General features: G+C 48.5%; 1 protein-coding gene and 1 non-coding gene across 2 annotated transcripts in view; both read left to right on the forward strand.

The window, feature by feature from the left end:
- The window catches only part of notch1b (notch receptor 1b), a 34,987-nt gene extending 12,391 nt beyond the window's left edge, over positions 1–22,596 (forward strand). The window contains exons 5-34 of the mRNA XM_042100086.1: positions 915–1,037; positions 1,359–1,592; positions 1,786–1,941; positions 2,067–2,252; positions 2,831–2,944; positions 5,236–5,349; positions 5,871–6,104; positions 6,371–6,481; positions 7,486–7,678; positions 7,806–7,951; positions 8,084–8,197; positions 9,101–9,220; positions 9,536–9,688; positions 9,798–10,026; positions 10,603–10,804; positions 11,058–11,211; positions 11,397–11,581; positions 12,222–12,354; positions 12,799–13,056; positions 13,272–13,384; positions 13,610–14,184; positions 14,566–15,000; positions 15,217–15,365; positions 16,472–16,685; positions 17,099–17,189; positions 17,285–17,447; positions 18,558–18,856; positions 19,286–19,433; positions 19,722–19,819; positions 20,073–22,596. Of these exons, the coding sequence (XP_041956020.1) occupies positions 915–1,037; positions 1,359–1,592; positions 1,786–1,941; positions 2,067–2,252; positions 2,831–2,944; positions 5,236–5,349; positions 5,871–6,104; positions 6,371–6,481; positions 7,486–7,678; positions 7,806–7,951; positions 8,084–8,197; positions 9,101–9,220; positions 9,536–9,688; positions 9,798–10,026; positions 10,603–10,804; positions 11,058–11,211; positions 11,397–11,581; positions 12,222–12,354; positions 12,799–13,056; positions 13,272–13,384; positions 13,610–14,184; positions 14,566–15,000; positions 15,217–15,365; positions 16,472–16,685; positions 17,099–17,189; positions 17,285–17,447; positions 18,558–18,856; positions 19,286–19,433; positions 19,722–19,819; positions 20,073–21,416 (6,788 nt within the window). The 3' untranslated portion in view covers positions 21,417–22,596. The remainder of the gene's footprint in view (positions 1–914; positions 1,038–1,358; positions 1,593–1,785; positions 1,942–2,066; positions 2,253–2,830; positions 2,945–5,235; positions 5,350–5,870; positions 6,105–6,370; positions 6,482–7,485; positions 7,679–7,805; positions 7,952–8,083; positions 8,198–9,100; positions 9,221–9,535; positions 9,689–9,797; positions 10,027–10,602; positions 10,805–11,057; positions 11,212–11,396; positions 11,582–12,221; positions 12,355–12,798; positions 13,057–13,271; positions 13,385–13,609; positions 14,185–14,565; positions 15,001–15,216; positions 15,366–16,471; positions 16,686–17,098; positions 17,190–17,284; positions 17,448–18,557; positions 18,857–19,285; positions 19,434–19,721; positions 19,820–20,072) is intronic.
- On the forward strand, positions 5,679–5,743 carry LOC121716199. The gene has a single exon (XR_006033792.1). It is a non-coding gene; the product is annotated as a small nucleolar RNA SNORD42 (small nucleolar RNA).
- Positions 22,597–23,226: the final 630 nt, after the last annotated feature.

Below are 23,226 nucleotides of genomic sequence, written 5' to 3' on the forward strand. Positions count from 1 at the left end.
TGTAAGTTTGCATCTGTGACCATCTGCACGCCTGTGAGTGCAGTGTGTGATTGTGTACCAGGGGGCAGGAAAACATTTGCGCTTATCGTGAGGAAACGGTCGAAGGACAACATCCTCAGTCTGGATAAGTGCTTTCCTGGCCTGTGCTTTTCAAAATGGCCGCCTGGCCACGGCCATTGTCTGTGATTTTAAAAATGGCGGAGGATCCCGTCCCAGCGGCTTCTCCGACCTACTCCAAGCCTGCCAGCGCTTCCTGTCTCCTCTCTGGCCTGTGCTCCTCTATCCCTCTATCCATTTCTCTCTCCCTCCTCTATCCCTCTCTCTCCCTCCTCGATCCCTCTCTCTCTCCTCTATCCCTCTCTCTCCCTCCCTCTATCCCTCTCTCTCTCTCTCTCTCTCTCTCTCTCTCTCTCTCTCTCTCTCTCTCTCTCTCTCTCTCCCTCCTCGATCCCTCTCTCTCTCCTCTATCCCTCTCTCTCTCTTTCTCCTCTATCCCTCTCTCTCTTCTCTATCCCTCTCTCTCTCATCCCTGACTGAGCCAGAGCAGCTGCTGCTGATTGTAGCAAGAGAGGAAACAGCGGTCAGTGTCAGTGAGGTTTGCTGTCCCTAATACAGCCGAGGCCAACTTTTACGACAAAAAAGTTGAATGAAAAAATGAAAGGAAACCGATGACGGACAAACGGGCACCTGTGTGTATTATTTTTTTTCCAAATAAAGATATGAAAAAGGAGAGCATCAAGTCTAATATGAATATTCCAGGAAAAATAAATTATAATTATTTAGGAATAATGGCAACTTTTTCCAGGTTATGTACATCGCTTCTAAATTGCCTTTGCTTGTAAGATGTGACAGACAGTTCAGTTGTCAGGACAGTATGAGGCTAAAATGTCTTCTCCACCTTTTAATTCTTTCAGGTTTCAATGGGCAGAACTGTGAACACAACATCAATGACTGTACAGACCACCTGTGTGAGAATGAAGGTGTATGTGTGGATGGAGTGAACACTTACAACTGCCAATGCAAACCGGAGTGGACAGGTACTACACTGACATGCATCCTGTCATATTTGTGTGTATTTCAAATGAATATATTTCAAGTGTATAGTATTCAAACAGCAGGCTATGACATTGTGTCTTAGTTAGAAATTAGTTTATCTACATTATTAGGAGACATAATTAGTAGGGTCCTGTGATCTACTGTACTACTGAGGATCACATACCTCAGTTTTCAAGTTTGATTTAATGTTCATGTGGCCAATAACTGTTGTGATGCATCTGGTAAGCTCTGCTTCCTCACTGGAGTGTAGGTATGCACAGGTCAGCACCGCTAAGAGAGCTCTATTGCTTTGTGTTTCACAGGTCAGCTATGCCGGGAGGACGTTAACGAGTGTGACCTGATGCCAAACGCCTGCCAGAACGGTGGCACCTGCCTCAACTCCCTGGGCGGCTACCACTGTGTGTGCGTGAACGGCTGGTCGGGAGACGACTGCAGCGAGAACATCGACGACTGCGCCGATGCCGCCTGCGCCGCCGGCGCCACCTGCCACGACCGCGTGGCCTCCTTCTACTGCGAGTGCCCCCCTGGTAGAACAGGTCAGTTTCAAGCTCGTCCAGTTGCTACAGCCAGATACATCAAATGTTTATATTTTCAATTTCTTTTCAAAATTGTTTTTAATGTTTTTTATATATATACTTAATGTTGATGTTCTGTTAATAAGACTAAGAATAAGGTTATGGGTTGCACAGTGTAAGTGCTGACGTGGTTCTTGCCTATGTGTTGATACAGGTCTGCTCTGCCATTTGGAGGATGCCTGCATAAGCAGTCCGTGCAAAAAAGGGTCCAACTGTGACACGAATCCCGTAAACGGCAAAGCGATCTGCACCTGTCCCGCGGGCTACGTTGGGGCATCCTGCGACGTTGACATTGACGAGTGCTCGCTGGGTAAGAATCTTTTCGGTGGCACCTTTTAGTATAGCATTTGAATAGGTGTACCTGGGCTGAGGTTATACTCACTGGTTTGCTCATGTGGTCTGATGATGGCTGATGTTTGTTGGTGTGCTCTGCAGGTTCCAACCCTTGTGAGCATGGAGGGAAGTGCCTCAACACCAAAGGCTCGTTTCAGTGCAGATGCCCTGCTGGCTACATAGGTGCCCGCTGTGAGCTCGATATCAACGAGTGCATGTCCAACCCTTGCCAAAACGATGCAACCTGCCTGGACCAAATTGGAGGTTTTAAATGCATCTGCATGCCAGGTAAGGGTCCCGCTAAGCAGTTAGGAACTAGCCGGTACTTTACTCAAGTCGTTTAGTTAAATAGCCAGTATAGAATAGCACATCCACACCCACATTTAACAGTGTTATGCCTCTAGTCTTGGACAATGCTTTATCATTAGCTTCCTTTGTTCAGAGAAGTAACCCTAAACTAGCCAGTGTTATGCATATGATGTCAATTTACCCATCAACCCAAGCAACCTGGCTAGAGTACAAAGGTTTGGTTGATTGATTTCTGCTCTCCTTAATAATGCTGAGGATGACTTAACGCTAATTGGTCCATAAAGCAACAGCCATCCAAAGCTCATGTTATATGTCAAAAATAGAGATAGTTCCACCGCACACTGTTTTATTCAGAGCGAACAACTTTTACTTGATTTTATTCAACGCGTTTCGCATACAGCGTCCTCAGGTTCGCTCAGGTATCTCATGTTATATGTATGCACTAGTAATTCACAAACAATCTGGCCGGGTAAACAAAAGCTTTTTTTGGGCGGGGGAGGATTGATCTCCCTCCATCCTTAATAATGCTGAAGATGATTCTCCATGTTAATTGGCAGGCTACGAGGGAATCTACTGCCAGATCGATACCAACGAGTGCGCCAGTATGCCCTGTCTGAACAATGGGGAGTGCATCGACAAGATCAACAGCTTTGAGTGCCAGTGCCCCACAGGTGAGTGTATGCAGGGGTCGATCCCACCCACATCCCCCCCCCCCCCCCCCCCATCCCCATCCACCCCCCCAGGACAGGGCCAGAGGGGTGCAGTAAATCCTCACCTCCAGGCGAGCTTAGGGAGCCAGAGGCTGGACGGCCAGGGGAAAATCCATAAGAGGGCTTTTTTAGAAGTGATCTCAGCCAGAGTGCACATCGAAATGCAGCTCGCGCACACTTCCACGTGTGCATACACAACTGTTTTGGAGTTTGGAGGGGTAGATATCCCTTAGAATTGTTTGGAGGCTGTTATGAAAAGCAACTAGCAACAACAATACATCTTTAGAAAGAGTCTGTGCACATGATGTGAACTTTATATTGACTGAATATGTATGATGTTAATCAAAGGAACCACTGATGCCAGACAATTCGCATAGCCGTTATTTAGCCTGAATCCTTTTCTTTCTTTAGATCTCATTTCTGTAAACAAGGGAGAAATAAAGACCCAGCTGCCTACATTCCTTATATTGTTGTGGTGTTTTGTAGGGTCAGTACCAGTTTATTGATTTCTTTAAATGTTTTTAATCAAGTTTAAAGCTATAAAGGGATTCCACTGGTGAGAGACTATGGTGACCATGGTTCCTGGAGGTCTTTGTGCTGTTGTGTTTTTTGCGTGGGGTGCCTCAGGAATGTAACAAGCAAGAGGGACTCTTTTTTTATTTTTTCCCGCCAAACGTGTGTTTTTGTAAAGTTTTTTTCCTTCCTCGTTTCTTTTCCCTCTTCTTCTTGGCGCCAGTGAAAGGGAGCGGTCGGGAGGGGGGAGGAGAGGGTGCCATGTAAAAAGGGACAGATTAAAGGTGCCCCCTCACAAAAGGACAAACGGCGTCGCATTTCATCTCAGGATGTGGAGGAATGAGCACGCCGGGAGTGAGGCTGCACTGGGCTCTGCGGCTGAAAAGCTACTCTAGTTTGGCAAGCGCTGGTAGTGTTGGAGGGGTGGGGTGGAGAGTGTGCCCGGTTGGGGGCCTAAAATCCTAGAGCATTTGGAGATTTGTGGGGCCCGGCATGCTGTACTGAAAAGGTGTGTGTGTGTGTGTGTGTGTGTGTGGTGAAGCATCAGGCCCCCCAGTTCTCCTTGAGATGTAAATTAGTCCCTTTGGAAAGCATGTCAGCCCGGGGCGCCTTTCATTTATGTACACAGCAGTCTCCACAGCAACTGTGGCCGGGATTTTTGAAATGTTCGACAGCAGCACCGGTGCAGAAAGTCCCAGTGACTCAGGAGGGCCATCGCATATGGAAGCACAAGAGAGCCAAGTGCACAGGGTCACAGGGAAGACCACATACCCACAGCCAAGACCCTCAGCTCTGCTCTGTCATTTCTCAATTTAAAAATGACAGTTGTGTTCGTGCTCCCTCAAATGCTAAACCCCAAGTGTAAACAGAAGTGTAGCAGCCTAAAACAAATAAGGAGGGTAGTTTGGGTATGCGCGGCAACAGAGACATGACTTTTATTGTGCAGGCCAGTGCTGGGAGCACACTGGCAGGCAGCAGACGTTGTTAGAGGAGATTAGAATAACTGGGGGAGAGCGAGGGCCTGCTGGGTCCCTCTGAATGATGATGGCGGTGAATGGAGGGGGTCGCCGGGTCAGACAGGGCCCTTTTGTGAAGGGGCCAGTCTGCGAGTAGGATGAAGGCAGGCTGGGCGAATTTCCCCCATTGTGATGGAAAATGTTTCGGAAGAACAAAAGCAAGCAGCAACCGGCGCGGCTCAAGTGCTGCATTGGGGCAGACAGCGCAGCTTTTGTCTGGCCCGGGCTATGGTCAGAGGAGGGCCCCTGAAGGACCCCCCAAACACCCCCCTCCACCCCCCACCCCATGTAACACCCCGCACCCCCAGCCCTCTACTCCTCATCCCATTCTGGCCTCCCTTATAGGGCCCTGCTGAAAGGAGATTTGAAAGGCAAGGAGTAGGGTTGGGGATAGCGGAGGGGGCTGAGGTGTCAGTGAATGCAAGGTGGCAGCCCCTGCTCCCCAACCCCACCCCAACCCCAAACTCCTCATCCCCACCCCAACCCCTGACCCCCCTCTTCCTCCTCCTGCTCTCCCAAATGCTCACATGGGCCCTGTAATGGCCGTGTTGGGAGGAGATGACTGAAGGAATGGCAGGCTTTGCTAGAGTGAGAAGCAGCAGGAGTGAAAGAAGAGGGGGGGGGATTTACCCCCCCCTCACACACACACACACACACACAACCCCAACCCCCCTTCCCTTGGCCTGGGTTTCTCACCACTCCCCTCCCTCCTTCTCTTCTCAGGCTTCAGTGGGAGCCAATGCCAGGTGGATGCAGATGAGTGCGCCAGCACACCATGCAAGAATGGCGCCAAATGCACAGACGGGCCCAACAAGTACACATGTGAATGCACTGAAGGTACGAGCACATCACACAATCAGCCCTGTTGGCATACTCTGCTCTTCATACTACATTTGGCTGTACACAGTCAGCCCTGTCGGCATACTCTGCTCTTCATACTATATTTGGCTGTACACAATCAGCCCTGTTGGCATACTCTGCTCTTCATACTATATTTGGCTGTACACAGTCAGTCCTGTCGGCATACTCTGCTCTTCACACTACATTTGGCTGCCCTATATGCCCCGGCACTGGGGTGGCTCTGCTTACCACTGAAGTTGATTGGAGGATGTTATGAAAAGCAACTAGCACACAAAATTCGCCTTATAACGGTTGACCACATGTCTGTGCATATGATGTGAAGTTTATATTAACTGAATACTTGAAGAATTCAAAGGAACCACTGATGCGAGACAATTCAGACATGGTTTTTATAAAGAATGTTTTTTTTTAGATCTGCATTCTAAATGGAGAAATTAAAAAAAAAAAGAGTTGGTCAGAATAACATTATTTGACGCCTTGTGCGTTTCCCCACTCAGGTTACACCGGACAGCACTGCGAGCTTGACGTCGACGAATGTGCGTCCAACCCTTGCCACTATGGCACATGCAAGGACGGCCTGGCCTCCTTCAGCTGCCAGTGCAAGGCGGGCTACACCGGGCGCCTGTGCGAGACCAACATCAACGAGTGCCTCAGCCAGCCATGCCAGAACGGAGGCACCTGCCAGGACAGCGTCAATGCCTACCGTTGCCTCTGCCCCAAGGGCACCTCAGGTAAAGCGAGCGCGTCTTAAAGTCCTCAGGCATTGTGCCTGATTTCAGGTGTGGGATGGGTATATATTTGAAAGTAGATAGTGATGCATAATGGTTTTTAACTTCAGGCTCAGACATTTTCCTTGCTTTGAGCCCTGAGCAAGTCATACAAATAAATTAGACTTGGCTTGACTTATCCTTGTTGAGTCTGCAATCACACCAGTTGTTTTGTGAGAACAAATGCATGTCAGGAACTGTAGGCTCAAACCCAATGGATGACTCCACAGGTATCAACTGTGAAATCGACTTGGATGACTGCAAAAGCAACCCGTGTGACTCCGGGACGTGCATCGACAAGATCAACGGCTACGAGTGCACGTGCAAGCCAGGCTACACAGGTAAGAAAACGGAAACAGAAATGAGTCAGTAAGTGTAATAAAGCGGTCTAGGTAAGGAGTAACCTGAGTAAATGGCACATGAAACAGAAGCGCTGTGTAGCACCGTGTCGTTGTGGCGCTGAGGGTTCCGTGTTGTGGCGCTGAGGTTCCGTGTTGTGGCGCTGAGGGTTCCGTGTTGTGGCGCTGAGGGTTCCGTGTTGTGGCGCTGAGGGTTCCGTGTTGTGGCGCTGAGGGTTCCGTGTTGTGGCGCTGAGGGTTCCGTGTTGTGGCGCTGAGGGTTCCGTGTTGTGGCGCTGAGGGTTCCGTGTGTGCTGGCTGGGCGGGCCTGCGGGAACGCCTCCGCTCAGGTAAGAAAGGGTTACGCAGGTGGGAGCGGAGACAAAGGAGGGTGTGGGGAAGACAGCTGGCCAGCGAGCGCTGCACCTCCCACCCACCCCATCCCCTCAGACCGGGTGTCAGTTTACCAGAGCACACACACACACACACACACGCACACACACACACACACGCACACACAGACTGAGGCACAATCCCTTGCCGGTCCCTAGGCTGTGGCACGGACACACAAGCCACCTCAGTCCACATTCAGCTGAAAGGACATCGGAACATCTGGGACTCAAACGGGAGAAACGATTTTGGGAAAGATTTTGAAAGTCAATCTCTTAAAAGGGAGGGGGCAGGTGGGGTGAGGTGGAGGTGGTGGTGGAGCTGGGAGCAGGTTTGCTGAGTGTAGTTGGCCAGCACTGAAAAGACTGCATGTGAACAGTGTCTGCAGTTGAATGGTGTCTGTTGCAGCAAGTGGAAAGTCAAAAGGAATCCTACACCCTAAATACTGTACAAGTGCAGCCATAGCAGCATGAATAGAAATGGGCCCCTTTAAGAGGCTTTGTTGTTTAGTATGCACTGAGTCTTTAACATAATAGACACCTACAAAGGTCTGCAAGAATCAAAATAAACTGCAGCACAGAGCAGAGCCAATGTTTTTGTTTGAACTTGCATTGCAGGAACCATGTGCAACATCAACATTGATGAGTGTCAGAGTAACCCGTGCCATAACGGGGGCACCTGTGTGGATGGCATCAACGGCTTCACCTGCCAGTGTCGTGAAGGCTTCCAGGACCCTACCTGTCGCTCCCAGATCAACGAGTGCCTTAGCAACCCCTGCATCCATGGCCACTGTCAAGATCAGGTCAACGGGTATGTTGGGGTCATTTCAAATTTCCAGACTATTTAGTTCTTTGTTATACTCAGTTTGGCTAAACACCACATGCTGCCCCAGTTGATGTTGAAGATGACCTCAATTTTGTATTTTGTTTGTCTGCAGCTACAACTGTATCTGTGACAACGGCTGGAGTGGCCAAAACTGTGACATCAACAACAATGAGTGCGACTCCAACCCCTGCATGAACGGAGGCAGCTGCCGCGACATGACCAGTGGCTACTACTGCACGTGCCGGGCTGGCTTCAGCGGTCAGTGGCGCCTCCAAGGCCTCCATGCTCGTGCCCAGCATTGTGACCATACCCCCCCCCCCCCCTTGACCCCTGACCCCGGCCCTAACCTGACCATTTGTGTTTTTTTGTGTTTTAACCTCTGCTCTGTAGGTCCTAACTGCCAAACTAACATTAACGAGTGTGCCTCCAACCCATGCCTCAACCAAGGCAACTGTATCGATGATGTCGCGGGCTACAAATGCAACTGCATACTGCCTTACACTGGTATGAAAACGGGCTTTTCTTTTGTTGTGTATGGTTTGTTTTGTTTCGTTCATTCATGTAAATGTTGTTGAGCCCTAGTTCATCTGCTCCCATGTATGTGTTTTGAGCTTTGAAGTGTTTTTACTTGTGGTGGTTTTTGGCATGTTCTCAGTATGGCCCCTCGACTTTGGCCACGTTGACAGAGAGGGGAAAAACTCGTCTCTAGAAAGCCCAAGTTGTTGATGAGGTTAAGCAGCAAGGCTTCCTCCTTCGCAGAGAGAGCTGGTCATCTGTTGATCTTGCACCCCCTTCCTACCGCCCACACTCTCCCTCAGAGAGGAGTGTTTCTGATAGCAGCGTAGGAAAACTCTGTCCTGAAAGCCCTCCAAAAGCCCAGCGCTCCCCCTGGGTTGTATTATTTGAGAAAACAGATAGTGATGAGCAGCCCCTCTGGCCCGAGATGCCGAAAATCTGTCCTCTCCGAACCGATCCTTCTGGAAAAATCCACACGCTCGGCCCTGTTGTAATAACAGCGTTCTCGCCTGGTATGGGGTGGGAACAGTAACCCTGACACATTTCCTGTTTCCCCACTTCCATTCTCACAGAAAAGCAAATGACTGCACAATGGCAGGAAGTTCAGCCCTGCTTCCTGCCCTGAGCCTGGATGTCATGGAAACAGATAGGGAAATGTCTGGGAAGAGGCAAACTGCTTGCTCTCCTTCTCAAAATATATCAGTTATCAGTCAGTCATTAATCAGTAAAGTCTAAAAAAGAAGACAGCCGGCCCTAATTAAACACAGTTTGCATCCAGCGAGTGGAACAGCCGCTTGTTGTTGTTATTATTATTATTATTCCGGTCTGTGTGGGATGCCTGTGTATGTGCCTGCGGATGCGTAATCACTGTCCTCGTCCTCTCCTTCCCAGGGGAGAATTGTGAGACCTTGCTGGAGCCCTGCGCGCCCAAGCCCTGCAAGAACGGGGGCGAGTGCCGCGAGTCGGAGGACTACGAGAGCTTCTCCTGTGTCTGTCCCAAAGGCTGGCAAGGTGTGTGGGGGACACACCAGAGCACCGCACACTTCACATTTCTGAGATGCTTTCACATGATAGAACTCTTAACCCTTAAAGGTGTAGGTTTTTGAACATTCTAAGTTCCGCAACAATTGAAGGTTCTAAAATTCTATGTTGAATTCAATGAACCCAGATATTCTTTAGAATGTTCATTTCCCAACATTCCCGTCACACCGGTGTGACGGTACTCCTTTAAGGGTTAAAACATAAAGCACAGTACAGTATGACTCTTTATGAATATGTGTCATTTATCTTGAATGAATGCTAAACCCCTATCACTGTTGATTTTAGGTCAGACCTGTGAGATCGATATAAATGAATGTGTGAAGAATCCCTGTAAGAACGGAGCCTCCTGCCAAAACACTATTGGAAGCTACCAGTGCAGCTGCAAATCCGGGTTCACCGCACGCAACTGTGAGACCGACATTGACGACTGCAAGCCCAGTAAGCCCCAGAACTCCATCTCCCATCAGTCTCCACTGTTCTCCCGATCCTCATATTGTTGGATTAAAGCCTCCTAACCGCTCTATGCTCTTTGTCTCTCCCCCACCAGACCCGTGCAACAACGGCGGCATCTGCAAAGACGGCGTGAACAGCTTCGTCTGCTCGTGCCAGCCGGGCTTCCGTGGCACGCGCTGCGAGGAGGACATCAACGAGTGCGAGAGCAACCCGTGCAAGAACGGCGCCAACTGCACCGACTTCGTTGACAGCTACACGTGCACGTGCCCGCCGGGCTTCAGCGGAATCCACTGTGAGAACAACACGCCCGACTGCACAGAGAGGTGAGAGCACTCTGCAGGCGTCAAGAGGTTAGGCAGGATGAGTCCAACCACCCCCTAACCCCACCCCACCCCACCCCACCCCCTAACCCCACCCCACTAACCCCACCCCACCCCGCGGTGATGGCTTGGCCACAGCAGCCGCTGCCACAAGGCAGGCTAGGAAGCGCCGGGTCCAGGGGAGGGGAAGTCCACCGCCACACACTAGCTGCCGAGTGATCTGTGAAATCACAGCTGGACTGGCCCAGAAGGCCTAACCAGCGCCCTTTCCTGTCTGAACCTGACTTTCCACCTATTCTGGGCTCGACAACAAAAGCTATCCCATGTGCTACGGAACAGTCACAATAGGCTTGTTAATTTTTTTTCCTGGTCCACTGGCGCCCCCTTTGGTTCATTTCTAAACTACAACTATAGGCACAGTAAATATTAGCCATAGACTCTGGATACTTCAGGACATTCATGGTACGATCATTTAATCATAGAAGCAATTGTTTATTGTATGGCAATATGCGCCTGAAAACTAGAATAGAACACATTAGTTAATTTGCACCTATTTATGTTTTTTTTTTTTTATTCTAGTTCCTGTTTTAATGGGGGCACCTGCGTGGATGGCATCAACACCTTCACCTGCCTATGTCCACCCGGCTTCACTGGCAGCTACTGCCAGCACGACATCAATGAGTGCGACTCCAAGCCATGTCTGAATGGGGGCACATGCCAGGACAGCTTTGGCACCTACAAGTGTACCTGTCCTCAAGGCTATACTGGACTCAACTGTCAGGTAAAGAGACCCTTCTCCACAACCTCCAATTCCCAGACCATCAGTCTCAAGCAGTATAGGTTCTGTGGTTGTTCAGAGGCATTGACTTTGTCACAGACGTTTCACCTTTAATCCCATAGTTATTATGCACTTAAATCCACAATCAGTTGTTTGTACAAAGTCCACCCCTTATTGTTGTTTGATGTTTTCACAACACATGAACCATACACAAGAAGAAGTATTTATAAGACACAATTGTTTTTACCACTCTTAGAACCTGGTGCGGTGGTGCGACTCCTCTCCATGCAAGAACGGGGGCAAGTGCTGGCAGACTGGCACCACCTACAGCTGTGAGTGCCAGAGTGGCTGGACAGGGCTCTACTGTGATGTGCCCAGTGTGTCCTGTGAAGTGGCCGCCAAACAGCAAGGTAAGCTCCACCATATTTACTTAAACTACCATTTCACCAATTTTAATATTTTTAAACTATTTATTTATTGTGCTGTATATATTGCTAGAATGATTTTTGGACAGTATAGCTATAGTATAGAGACTGTGTGATCTGTGAGTGGTTTCATGAGACCTGACGTCCGTCTTTTCCCTGGCTTGCTGCAGGTGTGGAGGTGACCCACCTGTGCCGTAACTCTGGTCAGTGCCTGGACGCTGGCAACACGCACTTCTGCCGCTGCCAGGCGGGCTACACGGGCAGCTACTGTGAGGAGCAGGTGGACGAGTGTGTGCCCAACCCCTGCCAGAACGGAGCCACCTGCACTGACTACCTGGGAGGATACACCTGCGAGGTGAGTCTGAGTGGGATTGTTTTATGGCTGTTAGTAGATTATTTTTTACAGTACTTTTTTTACAGTACTTTGCTACAGTAGTTTACAGACACTGTCAGAATTCAGGTGTGGGCTGTTTAAACGTTGAAACTAGATAATTATCTTTAACGACTTTAGAAAAAACTTTAGGCACAGAAATGTAAGTCTGTTCATGATGGCTGTTTTTTTTATTTAGATAGTTCTGTGGAGATCTGTCAGTAGCAGCTAAAACAAGTAGCAAGTTGTATTAACCGATCAGGAAACTCCCTGTGAGGAATTTCTGCCTGCTGATGAGTTTCTTTAGAAGACCACAGTTGCTAAGTGGACTGGACGCTTCAAACATGGCTACCAGCTGCTTTAAGCTGATGTATGAATGGTTGGTTGGGTGTAGGAAATGTTTGCTGATCAGTCAAAAAAGACGGGGGGGGGGGGGGAGCTAGGTAATCAAAAATAACACTGTCTTCATGCTAGGCATTGATTTGTCTCTCATACCCTTTATCTACACTTCTCTCTCTCCCTCTCTCCCTCTCCCTTTCCCTCCCTCTCTCTCTCTCTCTCTCTCTCTCTCTCTCTCTCTCTCTCTCTCTCTCTCTCTCTCTCCCTATCCTCTTCTCTGTCTCAGTGTGTTCCTGGCTATCACGGGACAAACTGCTCCAACGAGATCAATGAGTGCCTCTCGCAGCCCTGCCAGAACGGAGGCACCTGCATCGACCTGATCAATACCTACAAATGCTCGTGTCCCCGGGGAACCCAAGGTCAGGATGCCACTCCACCTCCTCACACCTCCCCAAGTGTTTCATCTTCCCGACCCCCCCCCCCACCTCCTGCCTCTCCTCTTCTGCATTAATGAGGGATTAAGTGCATCCAGCAGGCAGGAAATCTGCCCTGCATCCCTCCCCAACACACACATACACACACACACACTGAGGGTGGAGGGGTTGCTGAACTGTCTGACGCGCATTAAGAGCTCTCGCTAATTACCCTAACATCTGAAAACCAACGCTAATTGGCGCCGTTCTAAACAGAATAGTTCTCTGTTAGTCATCAGATATCAGCCCTGTTATTCTTTTTTGTGTCATTTTTATTCAGTATTATGACTTTATATTTCAGTGTTGTTACTCAGTATCAGCTCTTTGCTACACAGTGGGAAGATAAATGTTTTTTATTAACGGTGAAATGCCAAACCTTGTCACATTCAGGTATCCACTGTGAGATCAATGTGGACGACTGCAACCCGTCCACTGACCCGGTCACTAAGGAGCCCAAGTGTTTCAACGGCGGCGAGTGTGTGGACGGCGTGGGCGGCTACCACTGCATCTGCCCCGCTGGCTATGTGGGTGAGCGCTGCGAGGGCGACGTCAACGAGTGCCTATCCAACCCCTGCGACCCGCGCGGCACACACAACTGCGTCCAGCTCACCAACAACTACCGCTGCGAGTGCCGCACTGGATACACAGGTACCGTCCACCCTCGCGCAGTGTCCTTGGCCCCTAAGCTGGGTTAGCTGATTAGCACAGTATAGGAATTAGACAGTAGAGCAGCTGAGTCCCTTTAGCTCGCTCACTGGCAGAATTCAAGTAAAAACATAGCAGGGCACTTGGGCCTTTGAAGAGATATTTGCTTTGGTTTGTCATTGGAACGCGACATTAAAGTTCCTTCATTTCCCCTGTAGGCAAGCGTTGTGAGCAGGTGTTTGATGGCTGTAAGAGTAAGCCCTGTCGTAACGGAGGTACCTGTGCAGTGGCCAGCAACACGGCCCATGGATTCATCTGCAGGTGTCCACCGGTGAGTGAGCCCGTCACTCCTCAAAATGAAATGCATATACAAATAGAATGAACAGAATTTCTAAACATGCATAGATAAGCATATGTATAAGGTTTATAAGGTATTGTCATTTTGTGTATCTACTTGTGTCTACTGTACGTGGCATTTATGCTCAGAAGGAACCTCTCTTTTATCCGTACGGTTAGCTGTCAGTAATGAGGTTACTCAACTCCATGTTCATTTTAGGGATTCACTGGCTCCACCTGTGAGGGTGATGCTCACTCGTGTGGCACCCTGCACTGCCGCAACGGCGGCTCCTGCATCTCCGGCCACAAGAGTCCGCGCTGCCTGTGCCCGGCCGCCTTCACCGGGCCCGAGTGCCAGTACCCGGCCGACAGTCCGTGCCAAAGCAACCCGTGCTACAACAGCGGCACGTGTCAGTACACCAGTGAGGAGCCCTACTACCACTGCATCTGCCCGGTCCACTTCAACGGCCTGCTCTGCCACGTGCTGGACTACGGCTTCCGGGGCGGCTTACCGGGCCGCGACGTCACGCCGGCGCCCGAGGTGGAGGCCAGCTGCGAGATCGACGACTGCAACGGCCGCTCGGGCGACAGCGTTTGCGACAGCAAGTGTAACAACTACGCGTGCGACTGGGACGGCGGCGACTGCTCGCTCAACTTCGACGACCCGTGGAAGAACTGCTCGGCAGCGCTGCAGTGCTGGCGCTACTTCAACGACGGCAAGTGCGACGAGCAGTGTGACAACGCCGGCTGCCTCTATGACGGCTTCGACTGCCAGCACCAGGAGGGCCAGTGCAAGTGAGTGTCATCTTAACCCGTACCGGATTTTAAAAGGAGTAGAAATGTCTACTATAATTTCCCAACTGTTAGCCGCGGCTTATACATTGATTTTGCACATTTTCTTCAGCTATGAGGTTTTGTTTCTTTTAACTTAAAAATAAAACACTGTCCTGCGGCTTATACACAATACGACTAATACACAGGAAATTACTGTATGAGTGTTTTTATATTTGATGTAACCATAATGGATCTGTAAGGATTGGTCCATAAGGATACATGCAAAATTGCCCTTGACTGGATATTATCCTCATCACAATATGACAGCCTGTAGTGTTTTCAGATATGAATGAGTCACAGGACCCACTGAGATGCTGATTTATTTGTATTGTTGTTTTTCAGCCCGCTTTACGACCAATACTGTAAGGACCACTATGCCGATGGGCACTGCGATCAGGGGTGCAATAACGCCGAGTGCGAGTGGGATGGTCTGGACTGTGCCAACAACGTCCCGGAGAAGCTGGCGGTGGGGCGCCTGGTGCTGGTGGTGCGCATCCACCCGGATCAGCTGCGCAGCAACTTCTCGGGCTTCCTGCGCGAGTTGAGCCGCGTGCTTCACACCAACGTGGTGTTCCGCCGCGACGCCAAGGGCGAGCTCATGATCTACCCATACTACGGCAACGAGCAGGAGCTCAAGAAGCACGCCGTCAAGAAGCGCTCAGTGGCTGACGGCTGGGCCGACGCGCGCGCCAGCGTCATGGCCACGCTGACGGACGGCATGCACCGCGTGGTCAACCTGCGGCGGCGGCGAGAGCTGGATCAGATGCAGATCAAAGGGTGCGCGTGTGTGTGTGTGTGTGTGTGTGTGTGTGTGTGTGTGTGTGTGTGTGTGTGTGTGTGTGTGTGTGTGTGTGTCATAGCTAAGCATTGATATATAATGGCCATATTAAGGAATAAGCCCAATGCGGTGATAATAAACAAGGGTTCATTTAACACGTAAGCAAAAAAACAATAAACAAACTAACAAATAAATAATCCCACTCTCTTCTGTAGGTCGGTGGTGTACCTGGAGATTGACAACCGGCAGTGCTTCCAGCAGTCTACCGAGTGCTTCCAGAGTGCCACTGATGTGGCGGCTTTCCTAGGAGCCCTCGCCTCCAGTGGCAACCTGGACATGGCCTACGTCATCGAGGCTGTGGCCAGTAAGTAACCACACCACTTTGTGGATCACATATTTATATTTCAAACGCTCAAACCCTGCTCTACGCATCCCTGTTGGACTTTTTTCCTTTCCCCCCCTTTTTTTTCTTAATTTTTTTCTTAATTTTTTTCGTAACCATCCCATTGGAGCACAAGAAGTGCTAGATCCTGATTTTTGTCTCCAAAATGGTGAATTCCACCAAATAAACTCATCTGACCATATTGCCAAAACACCTCTACATTTTAACATATGAGCACATAGATATGGTAATCTTCTTCTGTCAGTCTATGCCTCCGTCTGTCTCTCTCTCTCCCTCTCTCTTTCCCTCTCCCCCTCTCTCTCCATCTCTATCTCTCTCTCACACACACACACTCTCACACACACACACACACACTAACACACACATACTCACACACACACAGACACACTAACACACACACAGACACACACTTCCTCGTGCAATGAAGGGCTGCTGCAACCTTCACCTCGTTGAGTGTAATACCAGGACTTAGAGCATCTCCAAGGGTTTAGGTGGGGAGAGTTTATCATTTCAAAATCGTTAGTGGAAAGAAAGGGTGGGGTGGGGGGGAATTGATCGGGAGTGTGCTAGAAGTTGGGAGTCTTTGTTATCTTGAAAATCCTAATAAATCCTTCGTCTTTACAGCTTAAAGCGTGCGCAGTAATTTGAAGTTCATTAATCCCTCATTTTTTTCCTCCCTTAAAGAAGGACTGGTAAAGTTGTCTCTTGGCACCCTGGGCTGAAAGAGAAGAGGAGGTGTTCTGTTCTCTCGTTTTTTTTCCCCCTCCTCTCTCTCTCCGCCTCTCCTGCTTCTCCTTCTCCTTCTTCTAGCTCTTTTATGATCAGGAGTGGTTAGCAATTCTGATTATTACCCAATGAAACGGCCCCGATTTTTAATGCACGCTCCCCTCTTGGTTGGCCTCTCCCCGCTCGCACTCAAACGGGATATTTTTCCGCTGCCATCCGCCCGCGCGCCATGGCGAGGAGCCGGGACGGTCCCGCGCCCGCCCCGAACGACTGGCCAGTTCGCCCGCTCCTCTTCGCTGATTCGCCGACTCACGCTCCGTCCCATCTCTCTCTGTCCGCAGGCGAGAACACCCAGCCACCGCCCAACGAGCTCTACCCCATCTACGTGGTGCTGGCCGGCCTCATCATGCTGGCCTTCGTCGGCGTGGGCATGGTGGCATCCCGCAAGCGGCGCCGCGAGCAGGGCCAGCTCTGGTTCCCCGAGGGCTTCAAGGCCAGCGAGTCCAACAAGAAGAAGCGCCGCGAGCCGGTCGGCGAGGACTCCGTCGGCCTCAAGTAAGAGTCCACACGTGTGCCGTCCTTTGCGGGCGTTTTCCCTCCATTTCAGGAGTTGGTGTGTGTGTGTGTGTGGGGGTGGAGAGTGTTTTGGGTGGGGGCTGTTGGGGGTGGGAGTTGTTGAATGGGGGTGGAGGGGGGTTTGGTTAAACTGGGGTGGAGGAAGGGGACTTTGATCATCTGCTGCACTGATACAGCGGGTCACGATCACTGCAGAATTAATTGACTCGTTAAAGCTGTGGAGAAGAGGGTGGGGGTTCAGTCAGCAGCAGAGGTTTGGGCTGTGGTTAAGGACCGTGCCTATAAGGGAGAGAGTGGGACAGCAGTTGCAGCAGTACCTCTGCATGGCTCTCTCTAGTGTAGGGGTCTGCAAGTCATATTGCAGAGCACTCATCATGGCTGTGTCTCTCCAGGCCATTGAAGAACCTGTCGGACATCTCCTTAATGGATGACAACCAGAACGAATGGGGAGACGAGGAACCATCAGAACACAAACGCTTTAGGGTGAGGACTTTTCTAGACTTTTCTTCCACTCTTTTAACAATTAGCTGTGTTCCAGTGAGTATGTGTAGGGATGTGCTAATCGTTAGGCTCTTCAGTTTGAGGAGCAGGCGATGCTGGACCTCGATGACCATACAGACCACCGGCAGTGGACCCAACAGCACCTGGATGCTGCCGACCTCCGCATCCCCTCCATTGCCCCCACACCTCCACAAGGCGAAATCGAGAATGACTGCATGGATGTGAATGTCCGTGGACCAGGTATGGGACCCTTTTTATGGCCTTTTCATCAATGCAGATCTCTGGGTCATCTGGAGATGTGTCGACAAATCAGAAGCACTATATTTCACAATATTTCAGATTTATCATTTTTTAATTTTGCTTAAATTGCATTGCCCATGATATTATTTGATAATTGATTTAATTACATAATAATTCATTTAATGAGTTGTTATTATTATTATTATTATTATTATTATTATTATTATTGGCCATTTTGTATTGTTTTTCAATGCTGTATAAAGTTAAGTAATAATTTTATCAGATTGGCAAAGAACCAGAGTGTTAACATTGCTGTTTAGGTTTATAGATTCTGACAGTCTGACAGTGTTCTGCTGTTTACACATCATTTGGTCTGCTCTGATCATATGGATGAGGGGTGTGTGTGTGTGTGTGTGTGTGTGTGTGCACGTGTGCTCATGCTTGTGTGTGTGTGTGTGTGTGTTACCCTGAGCTCTGTGTTTAAGCCCCAGTTCCTGGGGGAAAGGGGATCCACTTCAAAGCAGCTGACTGAGCTGACACCTATTGGGAATCTTTCTCTCTTTTTCAGGGAAATAACCCTCGATTAAAAACAGAGATTTTATGTGGGTTTTGGATACCTTTTAAAAGAAAGAAATATCAAAATAAAAATCATTCAGTATTGATTTAAATGTGTCTAATAATAGTGGTATAAAATGCCTTTCAAAAAGTTATTTTGAAGTTTTAATGCTTGGGTCTGACCAAGAGGGATATGCTACAAACTACTGTTTTGTGAAGAAGAAAATTCTGTGAAGCCTTGCAGCTGAATTGCTGCCGCAGCCAGCCCAGGAGCTTAGTTTTGTGAGCACCGTAAACTCCATGTGCCTATCTGAATCCAATACAAAAGATTTATGCTGATAAACCCTTGCATGCCGCTCAGAATTCAGTTTTGACCCATTTTCTTTCAAATGGTGTTCCGTGTTTGTTGCTTTGTAGTGGATCATTACTTCAAATTGTCCTTGGGCCGGTCTCTGCTCTCCTCACACACTCATGTTATGGTTAATTTGTTGATTCATTTATCTTTCTCTCTCCCTCTCTCTTTCTCCCCCTCTCTCCGTTTCCTCGCCCCCGCAGATGGCTTCACTCCTCTGATGATCGCGTCCTGCAGCGGAGGTGGTCTGGAAACGGGCAACAGCGAGGAGGAAGAGGACACTTCGGCCAACGTCATCAACGACTTCATCTACCAGGGCGCCAACCTGCACAACCAGACGGACCGCACGGGCGAGACGGCATTGCACCTCGCTGCCCGCTACGCCCGCTCCGACGCCGCCAAGCGCCTCCTGGAGGCCAGTGCTGACGCCAACATCCAGGACAACATGGGCCGCACGCCCCTCCACGCCGCCGTGGCTGCTGACGCTCAGGGAGTCTTCCAGGTGAGGAGCCTCAGCCTGCTGATGACCGTTGAACGGCTCACATGGTCCCTGTGGCCACCGACAACAACTTCAAGTTTTTTTTTCTCAGGCAAAACAAAAAGATCCACATTGTCAAAAGAGTATTTTATTATTTATTTATTTTTAGCAGAACAGATAAAGAAAACAACAAAATCACCCAGACTGGAATTTTTGTGTTTTTTTATTTTTTATTGTATAGCGAGGTTACCGAACCTCAAAATGGTCAATGGATTTTTGGTTTTGTTTATTAAAGTTCTACAAACATGTTAGCGTGTCAGCGTCAGCCAGCACAAGCACTGATACAATATTTTATCTTATATTTAAAACAATTTAATCTCAAGTCTAATCTCAACTGTTACCATGTCTTTGAAATCCATTAACTGAACTGAGGCATATTATTTCGCTCCAAAGATTTTGATTCGGAATCGTGCCACGGACTTGGACGCCCGTATGCATGACGGCACGACCCCTCTGATCCTGGCTGCTCGACTGGCAGTTGAGGGGATGGTGGAGGAGCTGATCAACTGCCACGCTGATGTCAATGCTGTTGATGACTTTGGTAAGTCAGAATTGCTTGCTCTGTGCTGTCACTTCTTCATTCACTATATTAATATGGGACATTTTTGAAAATACAATGATGTGACATGTAAGCTGCTTAAAGGACTAAACATTGATATTCTTAGAAGTAATATGTCTGAATTCTTTATTCCTTTTGAATATTTTTTGCATTTTTTTTTTCAATTATGGCCATTGTTCACAATAAAGAATGTTGAAAGCAAATTGCACAATGGACTTTGAGTCACCTTTTTGATTTTTTTTTTTTTTTTTCAATGTGTGTGCACTGCAGGTAAATCCGCTCTTCACTGGGCAGCAGCTGTGAACAACATGGACGCAGCCATGGTTCTGCTGAAAAATGGAGCGAACAAGGACATGCAGAACAATAAGGTTAGCCTTTTTTTCCTGACAGTAAACCACTCTTTAAAGTGCGGGTAAAATAAACACCATAATGTCATCTTTAAAGAGACATTCACCTGAATTCACCTAAACTGAATTAAATAAACAAACAGTATAAAGAACCTTTTTCATTTCGTTGCATGTTGATTAAGATGAAATATAAGGAATTCTGAATATGTTATGATTATGTTGAAAAATGTATTCTTCTGCCAGATTCTGAATGTTTTTTTTTCTCGCATCTCAGGAGGAGACACCCTTATTCCTGGCAGCCCGTGAGGGCAGCTACGAGACGGCAAAGGTCCTGCTGGAGCACTTTGCCAACCGCGAGATCACGGACCACATGGACCGCCTGCCACGAGACATCGCCCAGGAGCGCATGCACCACGACATCGTGCGCCTGCTGGACGAGTACAACCTGGTGCGCAGCCCGCCTGTGCACAGCGCCCCACTGACCAACAGCCTGTCGCCTCCGCTCTGCTCGCCCAACGGCTACCTGAACAGCATGAAGCCGGCCGTCCAGAACAAGAAGGCCCGCAAGCCCGGCAGCGGCTCCGCCAAGGGCCTGGCCTGCAAGGACGGCGGGAAGGACATGAAGAACAAGAAGAAGAAGCCCCAGGAGGGCGGCCGCGGCGGAGGCGGTCTGCTGGACAGCTCGGCTGTGCTCTCGCCCGTCGACTCGCTGGAGTCGCCGCACGGCTACATCTCGGACGTGTCATCACCGCCGCTCATGACCTCGCCCTTCCATCACTCACCTACGTCCATGGCACTGGGCCACCTGCAGGCCCTGCCGCCCGAGGCCCACCTGGCCAGCGTCAACCACCTGGGCATGGCTAACAAGCAGTTTGACCCGCTCCCCCCACGCCTCACCCACCTGCCTATGGCCAGTGCTGGGAATGGCCAGTGCGACTGGCTGTCCCGGATGCACGGCGGCATGGGCCAGCAACAGCAGCAACAGTTCAACACCCTCGGCGGCAACCGCGGCCAACAAGGCGGCATGGGTCACCAGGGCAACGGCTCGGTGTCACACGGCCTGATGCACAACGGGCTGTCCTCGTCCGCACTCTCGCAGATGATGGGCTTCCCGGCCATGCCCAGCAGCCACCTGGGCAACCAGACTCACCTGATGCAGGGGCAGTCGATGCAACAAATGCAGCTCCAGCAGCTCCAACAGCAGCAGCAGAACTCAAATCCGCCCAGCAGCGTGAGCCCGGGCTTCATCTCGGCAGACATGGGCGGCCCCGACGTCATCCAGCAAGGCACGGGCGGCAACGGCTCGCTCCCCATCCACACTATCCTGCCCCAGGAGACTCAGATCATGTCCGCCCAGCTCGGGCCCGGCCTGGCCAGCACCCAGTTCCTCACTCCGCCCTCGCAGCACAGCTACTCGGCCACCATGGAGGGCAACACGCCCAACCACCAGCTCCAGGTGCCGGACCACCCCTTCCTCACCCCGTCCCCCGGCTCCCCAGACCAATGGTCCAGCTCCTCCCCACACTCAAACATGTCTGACTGGTCCGAGGGCATCTCCAGTCCCCCCACTAGCATGCAGTCGCAGATCGGGCACATTCCAAATGACCACTTTAAGTAACCTTTTTTTATTCTTTGATACTAACAGAAAGTTTTTTTCCCCTCCCCCATTTTTTATTTATTAATGCCTCATTTTTATTTATACTTGTTTCTTGTTTGTCTGCTTAAAGATTTTTTTTTATTTTGTTGTCCTATCACTGGGTTACTGAGAGCGGCGTGGCTTTTGTCCTGTAGATTTGGTTTGTATCCTTCCGGTTGGTCTGCATTTCTCGGTTTCTGGTGTGCACACTGGGTATTTATTGGTCTTAATTTTTGACTTACTTTCTTTTCCATCAGTTGTTTTTCAGTCTTTGTTCTTTTAAAATATTTTCTATATAATTGTATAAACTTGTTAAATACGTTTTATCATGAGGACATTTTATAGTTTTTTTATTTCATTTATTTCATCAGTACAGTATTTAGACAGAGTTTTTTTCTATACCTTTGTTTTAATTTCCAACAGAACAATCACAGGGATGATGTTTTTTTTCTTTCATTGTTCAGATGTCTTAAAAGTGCATGTTTGCCAATTTATTCATATTAAAAAATGTTGAAATATACATCACTACTGTTTTTTGCTGTTATTATCAGATACCTGTTATTATTTGTTGTATTGTGGGAGATGTTTTGAATAATGATAATCTTCCATTCCAGTTGCTGCGATACAACCATGTGGTTGATGTTCTCCGGATGTGTAGAGGGGTTTGAGACTGAACCCTTCTCTCTTCCCATGTATTTTGAGTTGGAGCCTCTATCTGAATAAAAAGGACTTTGCGTGTGCTTATCATGTGAGCTTGATCATGTTTCAGAAATCTAAAGTCTTCAGCGCGTCATGCAAAGTACGACAATTTCAAGTTACCCAAGTTCAAAACATGCAACAGTACACACAAATAATATATTTTTTTCTCAGTTTTACTGAGGTATAGACAAATATAAATATATTCAGAGTAATCCAGGAAGTATTTTACGGGCCAGAACATTATTAACAAATATTGACTATGTGTTAAGCAATATTTATTGACCTCTGCTTAGTCTGTCTGTGTTGGACAGTGTATGAAATTAATAACGATCAACTGAATAAAATGGCTTCGTGAAATATATAAAAGTTCTCTATCTGCAAAATTGTAGTTTACATTAAATGTATTTTGTCAATTCTGTACAATTGTTCCTTTCAACAATAAATTTCACTGTTTGGTATCTGATATTTGTTTGTGTTCATGTGTATATTATACCTACTGTATATATTAGAACTGTTATATAATAGAGTTGTATATGCAACTCATTCTATATTAGTACCTTCATATAATAGAGTTCATCTTTTGAGAATGGTGGAATGATTTCTCAATTTGATCCCAATTATTCAAAATGTAACACATTTGGACTAATTGATTTAGGGCTAACTGCACTAATCTTCGTCTAAATTTAAAATCAACCAATCATGTCATGAGTAGGCTAGCTTATATGAGTCATAGTCCTGAGCTCTTAGATAGTAACATTCTTTTGGACAGTCTGATGCCAAAAAAGACCTTTTGAGATTTCAACATCACTGAAAATCCACACTAATGGCTTATGCCAAGTGATATCCCAATTACATCAACTGCATCAAAAACCAAGCCTTGCAAAATTTCTCATACATAGATGGGGATAATAAATGAATCTGGCATTTTTACTGACCACATTGTAGAGATAATGTAATGCCTAAGCCAATTGCTACCAGGCACCTGACCCTTATTGGCAGTATCACTGACTGTTAATTCTATGGAGTGCGTTGCCAGCAGTGTGTGTGTGTGTGTTTGTTTGTGTGTGTTAGAGAGATAAAAAAAAATGTAGGA

This window comes from Alosa sapidissima, chromosome 8 (assembly GCF_018492685.1).
Source record: "Alosa sapidissima isolate fAloSap1 chromosome 8, fAloSap1.pri, whole genome shotgun sequence".
Classification (NCBI taxonomy): Eukaryota; Metazoa; Chordata; class Actinopteri; order Clupeiformes; family Clupeidae; genus Alosa; species Alosa sapidissima.